This window comes from Oryza glaberrima, chromosome 11 (genome assembly GCF_000147395.1).
Source record: "Oryza glaberrima chromosome 11, OglaRS2, whole genome shotgun sequence".
In the NCBI taxonomy this organism is placed as follows: domain Eukaryota; kingdom Viridiplantae; phylum Streptophyta; class Magnoliopsida; order Poales; family Poaceae; genus Oryza; species Oryza glaberrima.
The window spans coordinates 5016417-5029766 of record NC_068336.1 but is presented as its reverse complement, the minus strand read 5'-3'; the positions used below and the strand labels follow the sequence as shown (position 1 = coordinate 5029766).

The 13350-nt window shown below is 41.2% G+C and overlaps 2 protein-coding genes across 4 annotated transcripts; both read left to right on the top strand.

Annotated features, from left to right (window-relative positions):
• The first annotated feature begins 894 nt into the window (after positions 1 to 894).
• On the top strand, positions 895 to 4565 carry LOC127754401 (F-box/FBD/LRR-repeat protein At5g56420-like). Of its 3 annotated transcripts, XR_008012822.1 has the most exons (6): positions 897 to 1100; positions 1184 to 2116; positions 2642 to 2797; positions 2877 to 3072; positions 3983 to 4046; positions 4267 to 4565. XR_008012822.1 is itself a non-coding variant. In XM_052279916.1 (5 exons), coding segments are annotated over exons 2-5 (1260 nt in total). In that variant the 5' UTR covers positions 898 to 1100; positions 1184 to 1210; the 3' UTR covers positions 3985 to 4565. The 3 variants fall into 3 exon arrangements, 2 of the variants coding, with proteins under 2 accessions (XP_052135877.1, XP_052135876.1); XM_052279916.1 differs by having other exon boundaries at positions 898 to 1100; positions 3983 to 4565; XM_052279917.1 differs by lacking the exon at positions 2877 to 3072 and having other exon boundaries at positions 895 to 1100; positions 3983 to 4565.
• Positions 4566 to 8045: 3480 nt separating this feature from the next.
• LOC127754673 (MEIOTIC F-BOX protein MOF-like) lies at positions 8046 to 10170 on the top strand. The gene is made up of 4 exons (XM_052280242.1): positions 8046 to 8874; positions 8917 to 9020; positions 9698 to 9853; positions 9934 to 10170. Exons 1-4 carry the CDS (start codon positions 8046 to 8048, stop codon positions 10168 to 10170), a joined length of 1326 nt encoding a protein of 441 aa, XP_052136202.1.
• Positions 10171 to 13350: the final 3180 nt, after the last annotated feature.

The window sequence follows — 13350 nt, the reverse complement described above, 5'->3', positions numbered from 1 at the left end:
ATGAATAAAGGAGGCCTGTCAGGCCGCAACCTATTAAGAAGAGAAAGTGGCCAAGGAAGAATGTTGTTAATCCTAGGACATGACATGTGGACTTTACTAAATTTTGGTTTTCTCAACTTATCCATGTTAAAGTATTGTTGAATTTTGTTTATATTATTCGTCAAACTTATCATCCTATTATTAATCATCATATAATTGTATTATGTGGAGTGTGATGATGCAAAAATGAAATTATAAGATCATCTTCATGCATAATTAGATGTGTGATCATGCCACATTATTCCCCTGTTTTCGACGTGAATTTTTGACTTTCGACTAATATCGGTAGATTCTGTTTTGATGGTTCCGTTTCCGATATACCGATATTATCGTTACCGTTCTTGGCTCAATGATTCCGTTTTTTAGAAAATATATATGGTAGAGGGCTAGAGGGTTTTTTGACAGTTTCCGACAGGACCACCTATACATTTGTCGACAAATTTTCTCCTAAAAATTTGACAGATGTAATTATAGTACAATCGTAGTGTAATTATACTGTAACTTGTATGTAATTACATTGTAACTTGCATATAACTACAGTGTAACTTGCATGTAAGTTTGACGTAATTTTGAATCGTTAGATCTATTACAAGATTTGTTTTGGTGAGGAAGAAAAAAAATCACAGCACACACATATGTGAAAGGATTTGTTCACACAACCTCCATTTTACCGAAATAACATGTTACGGAGAGATTTTTGAAAGTTATATGCAAGTTACATTCTAGTTACAGTGTAATTACATACTTACACTACGATTATACTGTAATTATATCGATCAAATTTTTGGGGGAAATTTATCGATAAATATATAGCAAAATTGGTTTCGGACCCTCGCCTAAGGCGAAGGCGACGGCGAGACAAGACGAGGCGAGGTTGAGCGGATCAAGCCGCAATTTGGGCTTTTGGTGTTGGGTTTCGGATTGGGCCGAAGGCTGTGAATGAAAACCCTAACGCGCCATCGCGCGGGAGAAGAGAAGGGAGAGCGCGCGCGTCGCGCGCCAATTCCACCGCGAAAACTCCTCCGTCCACCGGCGACGGCGAGTGGAGCTCACCGTCACCGGTAAGGCAGTAACACTCTCTTCTCCGTTTCTCCTCCTCTCCTCGCTTCCCGAATCCCAACGCGCTTCGCCTCGTGGTCCGCAGGCGACCGCCCGCCGCGTGTTCGACGGAATGTCGCCACGGCGCAAGACGAGGAAAATGTCCGCGGCGAGCACCGGGAGGGTAAAGATCGGGGACCTACCCGACGACCTGCTCCGTCGCGTCGTCTCTCTGCTGTCGGCGCGGCAGGCCGTGCAGACGAGCGCGCTCTCCCGGCGGTGGCGCCACCTCTGGAGGTCGGCGCCGCTCCTGCAGATCCTCCCCGACGACGGGTTCCGGACGGTGCGCGGGCTGAACGAGTTCGCCAAGCACCTGCTCCTCCTCCGCGACCGCGCGGCGCTGCTGGACGCCTGCGTGATCAACTTCGACTGTTGTGAGTTCGAATCCTACCAGAATTTACCCGACGATCCGGACGTCGGCCTGTGGCTCCGGCACGCCGTGTCGTGCCAAGCTCAGTGGATCAGAGTCGAGATCTATGTGGAGGATGATCCATTGTGCCTGCCTGATCTGCCTCTCGTATCCAAGCATCTGAGGGTGTTGGAGCTTAAATATGTGAAGATCAAAGACAGTTTGGTTGATTTCTCGGGTTGTCCAGCATTGGAGCACCTAAAGTTTTTGGGTGGATTCATACATGCTCACATGATCTCGTCCCCATCAGTGAAACATATGATTATAGATGGATGTGGTTTTAATCGGAAGTTCCGCACGCGTATTTCTATCCCAAGTCTTATTTCACTGCAGCTAAAGCATTTCTGGGGCGCTACTCCTTTCCTCGAAGACATGCCATTGTTGGTTACAGCATCTGTTAGTCTAAGTGATGACTGTAGGGATCGTTGTGTGAACACTGAATTTGGGAAATGTGGTGATCCTGGATGTTTCGATTGTGGTGCTAATAAGGTCATTGATTGTGACGGTTGTGTGCTTCTTCAAGGTTTATCAGGCACTTCGACTTTGGAGTTGAAAGCTGAGTCTAGGGTGGTATGTCTCAACTTCTGGCACATCCCTGCTGTTTTGCTTCTTATTATCCAACTACTTATCTTGCAATATTTGCATCCATTGTCATATGTCCCTATATTAATTTATTTTCAGATAAGCTGTTTTTTCTACATTTCCATCGGCAAATACGTGTAAATTATCATGTTTCATTGATGGCATTCCAAGCGGTTGATATTTTGTTAAGAAAAGAAGTTCAATTCAGTTTTCAATTTTTCATACTATGTTCCATACTCCCTTGCAGTTTAAATTTTAGTGCAATTGAAAAGTTATATTGATATGCTAAAGAAATTTCTTAGATGGAGTTCAGTATAGTATATCTTATTAACATATCCAATATGGCCAATCGCCAATGTATATATAATTAGACATACCTCTATAAGCTAGAGGAGCTTATATGATAAAAAATAATCACTTGTACTTTTTTGGCTGTTAATTCTCAAATGCAAAATTCCCTTTTGTTTCCAAAGTAATTCTTGACTTCATCTTTCTCCACTGCATCTTGTCCAGTTTATGTTCAGAAGGGATCTGAGGTGGTGCCCCATGTTTAGCAAGTTAAAGACTTTGTTAATCAATGAGTGGTTCATGAATTCTAATATGTCAGAGCTAGCTTGCCTTCTTGAGCACGCACCACTTGTAGAGAAGATCACTCTTCAACTTTCTACGGTATGTCTTCCTGATAGATTGCTTTGTACAATTATAATTATTTCTTGGTTTGTGTTAGCAACAAGTTTACTTGCTATAGGATCCTTATAATTTTGGGGAAATTGAAGATAGTGACAAGCCATTGAAACAAGCATTCCCATTTAAGAACCTCAAGATTGTTGAAATCAAATGTCATGAAGGTGATGAAAGAGTAAATACAGTTTTAAAGATCCTGAGCCAAAACAGTGTGCCTCTGGAAAAAATTAACGTCCTACAAACTAAGAGACGTCCTAGATGTAAGTTATCTTACTTTGCTTCACATAATTCTGTGTTTAGATATATAAGATGTGAATAAATTATCAAGCTAACTAAAACGTGCAAGCCTAAGAAATGTATTAGTAGCACACACATTTGTTAAACCTCTTTTCTCTTTATGTAATCCAGTAATTAATGTGTATCTTGATTAGGTAGTTTTTATTGGGTAACTTTCTAGGTTGCATCTCTGTTATGTTTTGAACTCTGCTAGTTGGTAAGCAAATTTTAGGTCTGATATGTGCAAGAAATATATCCGACATTTTATTTAGTAAACAAATTGCACCAGTAGTATCTTAGTTTGTGATTAGTATGCCCACTTCTCAATTTTTGGACTAATATTAAGAAACGAAGAAACAGTTTTGAGATAATTGTTTGAATAAAAGCTTTCCATTTCCCTAAGCTACCAGCTAATAGTTTGGCATTCTAAGAACTGGACAATTTGCTGTCCCAGTACTGGTTCGTCTTGTCCTTTTAGTCCAGTCAGCTCTGTAAAGTTTGATACCTTTATTTAATAAGCAAATTTGTACGAGACACTTTTTTTTTCTTTCTTCTATTTGTATAGACTGATAAGTATCGTGTTTATACACTAGAGGCAAGAACTTTGTGTCAAATGCTTATACGTTTCGATTCCAACAATCTAGCCTAAAGCACACTTGGTTTTGCTTAGGAGGAAATGTTCAAATGTCAGATATATGTCTTCCAGATAGCTAACACAATTATTTCGCCATGTTATACTAGTAGCTAATAAGATATGTTCTGTAAATTAGGTAAAGACTCATGTTATTCTAATTTAACTTCTTTGTTTTGAGTCATTACTGGTATAAGCCACTAAGATTTTCCTTTTCTTTTTCCTGAAAAGAAGCCTTACACAAGTTTATTGTTACTTTTCAGGATTTGGTTTCCTCCCCATGAAGAAATGGGGGTTGCAAATGATTGATGTTTCAGAACGTGTGGAGTAAGTTTTTAGCCGTGATGTTGTTATGGTCTGTATATCCAAGACGTTAAATCTAAGAAATGGGAGCTTAATTATATCTGTTCCATTGGTGGGGATGACTCTAGATTGCGTACTAATTTGTCCTAGATGCAGTCGGGTTCAGTTTTAGAACTACTTGTGTTTTCTCTTGCACTTTTGGATGCTCTGTGCATTGTTTTGTAAGACTGCTACTGTGTCTCAGGTGTGTACGTTGTAACGCTGCTGAAGACAACTATCTGTCCTGTCCTGAATCTGATTCAGGTTCGTGTGCTCTGCTCTTAAATATGGAGCCAGTTTGCTAAAGTGTCAGGAATTGTATTCCCGTACTATGGAGAGTTTAGAGTTCCTTAAATTGGTTTCAGTAATCAGAAGCGTACAGAATGTTGGTGAAACATGAAATGTTTCGTGTACTATTCGTATGTAATGTTCTAGCGGTTTAGTCATGTCTGCCAATATTTGTCTCTTTCATGACTTCTTTTCAAGATTAATTTTAACGAGGCCACACTTCATGGATTCACAATTCCATTCGAGTTATGTTTGAATTTTATCAAGCTCCTCTTGGTTTGTGTTGAAATTTCATGAAATACATAATCTCTCCTGTACTCTCATTCCATCCCCAAAACTCAGATTGCGAATCCTGTCTTGCTCATGGTTTGTTTTATCACCAGTAAAATATTTTAAATAATTGTAATAGTACTCCAAAATTATAATTCCTCCATTTTGAATTATGGCATTGTTTCTTTAAAAAAAATACATTTTTGACTTCTTGACATGGCATTTTACGTCTTATTAAAACATATGTAAGCACAATTTCCATTTTGAATTATGACATTGTTTCTTTAAAAAAATACATTTTTGACTTCTTGACATGGCATTTTACGTCTTATTAAAACATATGTAAGCACCATTTCTTTTGTTGTAACTTGTGTACTGTTAAAAGTACTTTATGCATGACATATATTTTGTATATTTATCCTAAATTTTTAAATAAAAAAATGATTGAATGCACTTAAAAAAATAAAAAATGTAATATATTTAAAATGCATGTCATAAATTTTTAATAATTTTTAATAAGATGAAAAATACTTTGTCATCGTAAAACATACCAACCTAGTAATGAATTGTACATATCTTATTATAAAAAAAATCTATACAAACCATCCTAGTATTACAAATCAAAACATTTCTGTCCAGATTCGAAGTACTAAGGATATATCCATATCTAATACTTAATTATATTTAAAAATGGAGGGAGTGTGTTTAAAGTCTAACATCATTATATTTTTTCACGGAAAAAAACATTGTATTTCTATAAATATCAAAAGATCGAGCTAATTTAGCTAGTTCAGTCCAAATCAGATAAGCTCCCCGTTGTACTCCACAACGTCAACTAAACCCTAGCCTGCGGGGTTTGGATATAGATCGATCCGGACGGCGTGATCCAGATCGCCGGAGCAGCCATGTGCCGGGTGAGCCGCCGAGACGATGACGACCCAACCGGCGGCGAATCTGTAGCGGCGGCAGCGCCGCCGCGGTTGCCGCCATCCTTCCTCATCGGCGCCCTGTACGGGTTCTGGGGCGGGCGCATCCGCTTCGTGCGCGCCGCCTCGCCGCGGGATAGGGATACTGCCATCGCCGCCGCCGTCGCCCGCTTCTTCTCCAGGTCCGACGGAAACGGAGATGGCGGCTACGAGCCCGTGACGTCGCGCGGCGGCCTCGTCGTCCTCCGCCGCGCGCGGGTGAGCGACGGCGGGCAGGCGGCGCCCTCCGACCTCTGCGTCTGCGACCCCGTCGCCGGCCGCCGCTTCTTCCTCCCGCGCCCCGGGATCCACGACGAGTCCCACGTGCTTCTCTTCTCCGGCGACGGCAGCGGCGGCGGCGGCCATCCTCCCCGTCGCCAGATGATCATCCACGTCGTCAACCTCGAGCTCCTGAGGCACAAGGTGCTGCAGGTGCAGACGTTCTCGCCGGAGACGAACGCGTGGGGCCCCGTCGTCGCCACCCACGCGCACCTCCCCACGAGCAGCTTCATCCGCCCGGCGCCGCTCGTCGTCGGCGGCGCCGCCTACTGGCTGTGCGTGTCGAACGCCGCGGACCTCGGCTGCTACGTCCTCGCGCCCCGCCTCGACGCGTCGTCGTCGTCGCCGGCGGCGGCGCAGATCGAGCTCCCCCCGCGCTCGCACCTCGGACGCGTCGCCAAGCCGAGCCTGGAGATGCTCCTCGTGTCGCCGCCGGCCGACGGGACGCTCGGCCTCGCCGTGGCGAGGAGCCACGAGATATCGATCTGGACGCTGTCGTCGTCGTCGGCGGCGGCGAGGTGGATGCGGCGCGCCGTGGTGGACCTGGCGAGGATGGCGGCGCCGGAGGGGATGATGCCGCCATTGACGGCAGACGAGGAGGTCCGGCTCGAGTGCTTCGCGGAGAGCAGCGGCGCGGTGCTCTTCCGGCTCTACCATGGCTGCCTCTTCGAGCTCAGCTTGACGACAATGGAGGTCAGGTTCATCGGCTACTATTCCAAGAGAGACACGTCGTCGATGTGTGCCTACGACATGGATCATCCTGCTTAATTTGCTTAATTAATCAGTGATCGCCAACACACACTTGTGATGTTTAGTAGGACTGTTTGGTTCACAAACTTTGTCAAGCCAAATGTATTTGATTTAGAAATATGTAACATAGTACTTTGTTAGGCAAAGGCAAATGTACCGTTGATTGCAGTGAGCTACACTTTATCGATCAGCGCTCTGGAATCTGGATTATACACATATTTGCACTTTGATGCCTTATCAAACTTTGATAATTCGCACCAAAGTTTGTCAATTTAATTTGGTGCTGTTGGAATTTAGGTAGGTGTTTGTACACCTGTCCATTTGAGTTCAAGTTAGAGTTTGCACCGATGATCCTTTTACGGGTAATTATTATTTCAGTATTGTTGGCCTAGTCTTTGAGATTTGTATGGGGTAAAGTGTAAGTATTTGCATTTGTGTTGTGTTTTATGAAAAAAAAAAGCTCAGTGCGATTTTAAAATTATTATGTTACTAGTATACTACCTCCGTCCCATAAAAATTGAATTTCTACCTTTGAACCTTTGTCCCATAAAATTGTATTTTTACTAACGTGTGACCCAGTAAACTGATTACATTTCTTTGTAATCTTCTTTCCTTCCATCCCATCTCTAATCCATTGTCTTGACAGTCCTTTTAATCAAGTTTATATATGAAATGTGTGCATGTAATGTGTTCATTAAATAGAATTATTGTAGTCATTTATCTATTCTCCTAATATATCCTTAATTCCATAGAAATTCAATTTTTATAGGATGGATGTAGTACTAGTCTCATACCCTCATGTACATTCCAAATGATAATTATGTCTTTCTCAAGGTCTCAACTAGGACTAGAAATGTGGGGACGGTTCTAATCCCTCAGTGGATGTTCACTCGTTTAACTTTTGCTTTTAAATTTAATGTAATTAAATTGTCAAAAACTTTAGAAAAAAGGGTAAAGTAGAATATAATAACATCTACCACTTCACCAGAAATCATATTCAAATTCAATTCACACATTCAGAAACGAAAAACACAAATCGTTATTCTCTCCGAGAACTGCTAATAAAATTTAGCATTGTAGATTATACACTTCACCCAAAATTTATATTCAAATTCGATAGAAACAAAAGGTCAAATTGTCATTCTCTCCATGAAGTGCAAATAAGGTAAATAAGTGTAGTTTAAAATAACCAACAAATTCATGTACTGCCAAAATTTTGGAATCCTCAATTATTAGTAGGGTTAATTAGGGCGTGTTAAGCGTTAACCCGAGCCCAAACTTCTCTCTCGTTGATCTCTATAGTCTAGGGTTTGGCGGCGCCGGCGGAAGGCAACGCGGGCGAGCAACTCCTGCCTCTTCCTACTTCGAAAGTTCGAATTCCAATCTCCTATCTCCGCCATCCCCGACGAGCGCGCGCAAGCCGTTCGACGAAATGCAGTCCCCGCCACCGCCGGCTAAGCGCCGGCGCGAGGTCAAGGACAACGAAGACGCGCCGTCCGCGGCGAGCGATGCCGACGCCGACCGCATCAGCGCCCTCCCGGACGACGTCCTCCACCGCATCCTCTCCCCGCTCCCGGCGCACGAGGTGGTGCGGACGTGCGTGCTGGCCCGGCGCTGGCGCGACGTGTGGAGGTCCGCCCCGGCCGTCCGCGTCACCGCCGCCGGGGGGTGGTGGGACACCGCCACCGAGATCAACGCGTTCCTCGACGGCCTGCTCCGCCTCCGCCGCCGCGGCGGCGACGGCGACGACTCGCGGCTGGAGTCGTTCGTGCTCGACCTCGACGCGGCCGACCTCGGCTTCGCCGGGTACCTCCCCGGCACCGTCAACGAGCAGCACATCAGCCGCGCGCTCCGGCGCGCCGTGCGACACAACATCCGCGTGCTCCGCCTCCGCCTCCGCTCCTTCCAAGAACGGATGCTGCTGGTACTACCTGACCGGCCTTTCGTCTCCCGGCATCTCACGACATTGGAGCTCACCCATGTGAGTGTGACCTCCGGAATTCTTGATTTCTCGGAATGTCCATCATTGGTGGATCTGACCATGAATCGCTGCTACATCATTGCGCGAATTTCATCTCTATCGCTGAATCGCCTGATTTTCAGAGACTGCGCGTTGTGCGATATACGCATTTATATGTCCTTGCCGGGTATCCGTTTACTGGAGATAACCCTGCATTCAGGCAGGGCACCATTGTTTTTTGAGAGCATGCCATTGCTAGAATCGGCAACTGTCGTGCTACGTTATGGTTGTGATGATCGGTGTTTTTACTGTATGTCTGATCATTGTGGTAATCGGTCCGATGGGGGTTGCTATGGTTATATTAGGTCTGATGGCATGAAAATCTTCAGTCTGCTCGAGCGGCTGTCAGAAGCTACAAACTTGTGTTTGTTTGCTCATCCTGGAATGGTAACTTTGCAACTGCTTCCTCTGTTAATTGCCGCTATCGTTTGAGTTCTTTTGTTGTTTCTTCTGTAATAGTAATATGCATTCTATCATTACAATTGCATAATATTATGATATGCACAATGAATAAGAGGTTGCTTGCATGCATTAACAGAGAGTTCATTCTTCCAAATCATCTACTCCCTCCGTCCCACAATATAAGGGATTTTAAGTTTTTGCTTGCAACGTTTGACCATTCGTTTTATTCAAATTATTTTTGCAAATATAAAAAACGAAAAATTGTGCTTAAAGTACTGTAGATAATAAAGTAAGTCACAAATAAAATAAATAATAATTTCAAAACATTTTGAATAAGACGAGTGGTGAAACGTTGAAACCAAAAACTTAAAATCCCTTATATTATGGGACGGAGGGAGTACTTATCTACTCTAGTCTATCAATGATGATCATGCTATGCTGTTGGAAAAATAAAGTAACTTATAGTTTGGGTAACTAAATTAATCATGGAAAATACTTATAGATATGGGATTTAACATCTTTGCTTACTTCCTCTGTTTTTCTTCTAAATGTCGTCAACCATAGCGGAAATTCATATTCACTAAAAAATGTGTGCATATTGTTGTTAAAGATCCTAACATGTTCCTTATTTTAATTGTCTTGTTCTTCCACACTTTTCCTAGTTTATTTTCAATAGGGATTTGTACTGGTGCCCTACATTTAACAAGCTGAAGACTCTAGAACTCAACGATTGGTGTGTGGATTCTGACCTCTATGCACTATTCTATTTTCTCCAACACTCACCTGTTCTGGAGATGCTTACTCTACATCTTTCTAAGGTACAAATTTTGCATATGGATAGCTGTGTGTTATCAAGTTATTATCCACGATTGATTTAGTTAAATATCATCTTTTTTAGGTACGAAAAGATTCATTCCAAACAACTGGAAGTTACAAGCCACTGGGTCAATTGGCATCTGACCGTCTTAAAAAGATTGAAATCAACCATTATGAGTTTTTTGATGAAAGGGTTCGCAAGATTTTCAAGATCTTGAGTACCTATGTCACACCACTCCAAGTTTATATGAGTGCTAGATGTGAGTTAATCATACCACTCCTCATGCTTCTATTCTGCATTTTGTCAAAATATATATAAAAAAAATATGACCATGCAGTGAGGAAAATATTTTGCTAATTAGAGGGAATAAATTGTTTGGGAGAGGTAAAATTCTCCATATTTCATGAATAGAAAGTGAAAGACAGCGTAATCCGTGGTTCTAACTGTTAAGCATTATCCATAAGCATATAAAATGAGTTCGGTTTGAATTACAATGTACAATCAAATTATACATTCAGTAGTTTCAAGTTGTATAAAGTGATGGCATCATCTGGCACTGTTCTCTCGGTTCTATTCTTGCAAACTGTAAGCAAGCATCCTCATGGGGCAAATATCTTCCTCTGTGCAACCTTTGATGCATAGCAGTTGTAGTCACCCAGATACTGTGACATATCATCAGGCTCTATATTGTCTCTATAAAGCCATATGTTGATCAAAGTGAAGTTCTTAATTATTAATTACAAGTAATTATAATTCCCCATTCAATTTAGAAGTCATGGATCACAATATCAATTGTTTCTTTCCTCTCAGTTCTATATATGTTTCATCTCCATGTAGAGGTAAGAAAATCTGGTTTGTCATGTATATCTCTTCTATTCATTGAGATTATTAGTTACATATGAACCCAATTCATGATGATTTTACTAGAAGGATAAATGGACTGATACAGATTTTTTTTTTCAATATAATTGACCTGGGTTCATGACTCAACACTTTATTATTGTAAGATACCTTATGTCTTCATCAAGTAAGTTGTTTATTGGTAATTGCAATTTGAAACATAGTTAATTTGAAGATATCCTGCCGGCGATTATATCCACAAAGTTAACTGAAACTACTTTACACTTCTTTCGTCTATATGATCTGTGCCTATGCAAATAAGCTAAACTAAATCAATTTCCATTAGGGGTCCTTCGGAACACAGTTTTCATAGGATTTTTGTAGATTGACAATTCTTCTGGATTTGGCATTGTTCATGCGTTTGGTTCACAGGAATCACATGTAGCAACAATGTGAGAATGTAGGAATTCCGAAGCATCCACTCCAACCTCATTTTGTTAATTGCCTGGTTTAGGATGAATGCCAATTAGTCGCGTTGTCAATTGTTGGGGGGGGGGGGGGGATCCATTAGCAGTGACTAGATGGAAAATAATATTGTATTTCTTAGTTAATCTTTGAGATGAAAATAATATTGTATTGCTTAGTTAATCTTTGAGATTGCTATTGCTTGTGAAATTATTGTGGTTTATATATTCCTGTATTCCAAATGCTCCACACCATCAAATTATTATGTTTTTCAATCCTTTGTTTTGCACATGCAATTCTAAACTATTATTGTATTTTCCCTATTTATTTATCTTTCTTATTCTTTATTCCAAAGGAGCCCTAAATTTTAGAATTTCGGTGGTTCAAAATATAGAAGGTAAAAATTTCCTGTATTTCGTCTTGGGAAGAATTTTTTTCTATGAATGGCTAGCAGGACCTTCACTAAAATTTGAAACTCTCACGAGTCACACTCCTGGTAGTGGGGAACTACACATCACTATAATCAAATAACACATCATTTTCACAGTATAACATATTTATTGATATCCAACAAACTAGTGTCCTTGAAACTGGTATAAATTGCCATGTATCATGTACGCACTAGAATATTTCTCAATTCATAAAAGAAAGTTTACGGTCCTTTGAAAAGGTACTAAGAGGTACCATATTTTTTAGTGTAAAATTTAGTGAGGTATCAAGAGACGCCAAATAGTTTTATACTAAAAAGGTGGTACGTTCTAATACCTCTCAAGGATCATAAAGTGACTCATTTCTTAAAGTGGAGTAGACCTGGGTTTTGATTCATCTAAATATAGAGTATATGTTGTTGTTGTTACAAAGGCCATTACTTGGCCAATATTTGATCTCATCAAATCTCATCAAGGGGAGCAATCAAGAGTTGTAACAGCCATATTAAGAGGAGATTCAGTGTGTTACAATGCCTAGGATTCTCCTAGGATTCAAGGAGGTTTTATGCCTCTAATGTGGCTGTTACAAAACACTAATTCCCCTCTTAAAATGGCTGTTACAACTCTTGATTGCTGCCATTGATGAGATCAAATATTAGCCAAGTAATGGCCTTTGTAACACTCCCCCTTTTGATCAAGTCCATCTTGAGATCAACTTGTTCTTTATTTCCTTTGAAAAACCCTATAGGAAAAAAATAGGAATAATATATTGGTGATTGCTCTATTAGAAACCTGCAAGGTTTAAGGAGTAATCCCTGCCTTGTTTTATCTCTAGAAAAAACCCCTGTGGGAAAACATGAGATAATGCATAAGCTTGTATCTACTATTGTCTCATTAAAAACTTGTATGAGAACAACGGGATGGTAAAAACTCACAAAAGGAAAAAGAGTACAATATGAAGCGATTCAACAAGGTCCATCATTCAGAGAGTCTCCCCCTGAAGCTTGCAAGTCTCTTAGCAGTCTCATACCAATTCCCTTAACACATCTCTCGAACGAGGAAATAGGTAAGGATTTAGTGAAGAGATCTGCCAGATTATCACAAAACTTTGTCTGTAAGATGTTTATTTCTCCACTTTGCTGAAGCTCATGGGGATAAAACAACTTAGGAGCAATATGTTGGTGATATTGCTCGTGCAGTAGCCTGTTTGCATCTGTGTAATACAAGCAGCATTGTCTTTATAGATAATGATAGGTGATTCTGAGGAACCAATACCACAAGATTGCTCAATGTGGTTTATCATCTTGCGGAGCCAACACATTCACGTGATGCCTCAATCAGTGCGATGATTTCAGAATGATTTGTGGAGGTAGCCAGTAATGTTTGTTTAGATGACTTCCATGATATGGTCATTCCTCCATGGAGGAATACAAAACTTGTTTGTGATCTGGCGTTGTGGGGGTCAGACATATAGCCAACATCATTGTACCCAACTAAGCTAGGATCAGTAGTTTTCTGAAAGAATAAGCCAAGATCCTTAGTGCCATTTAGGTACCTGAGAATTTGTTTTCCCCCGGTCCAATGACGCTTAGTTGGAGCAGCACTATGTCTTGCTAATAGATTTACTGCAAATGCAATGTCTGACCTAGTACTATTTGCAAGATACATAAGTGCTCCAATGAGACTGAGAAAGTGATATTCTGGTCCTAATATCTCCTATTCTTCTTCCCGTGGTCGAAAAATGTCATTTTCTTTATCGAGAGAT

Coding starts and splice junctions, on each gene's coding strand:
- LOC127754401 (XM_052279916.1), top strand. CDS start 1,211: ATGTCGCCACGGCGCAAGACGAGGAAAATGTCCGCGGCGAGCACCGGG. Junction 2,117..2,641: donor TGAAAGCTGAGTCTAGGGTG/GTATGTCTCAAC, acceptor CATCTTGTCCAG/TTTATGTTCAGAAGGGATCT. Junction 2,798..2,876: donor TCACTCTTCAACTTTCTACG/GTATGTCTTCCT, acceptor TACTTGCTATAG/GATCCTTATAATTTTGGGGA.
- LOC127754673 (XM_052280242.1), top strand. CDS start 8,046: ATGCAGTCCCCGCCACCGCCGGCTAAGCGCCGGCGCGAGGTCAAGGAC. Junction 9,021..9,697: donor TGTTTGCTCATCCTGGAATG/GTAACTTTGCAA, acceptor CACTTTTCCTAG/TTTATTTTCAATAGGGATTT. Junction 9,854..9,933: donor TTACTCTACATCTTTCTAAG/GTACAAATTTTG, acceptor CATCTTTTTTAG/GTACGAAAAGATTCATTCCA.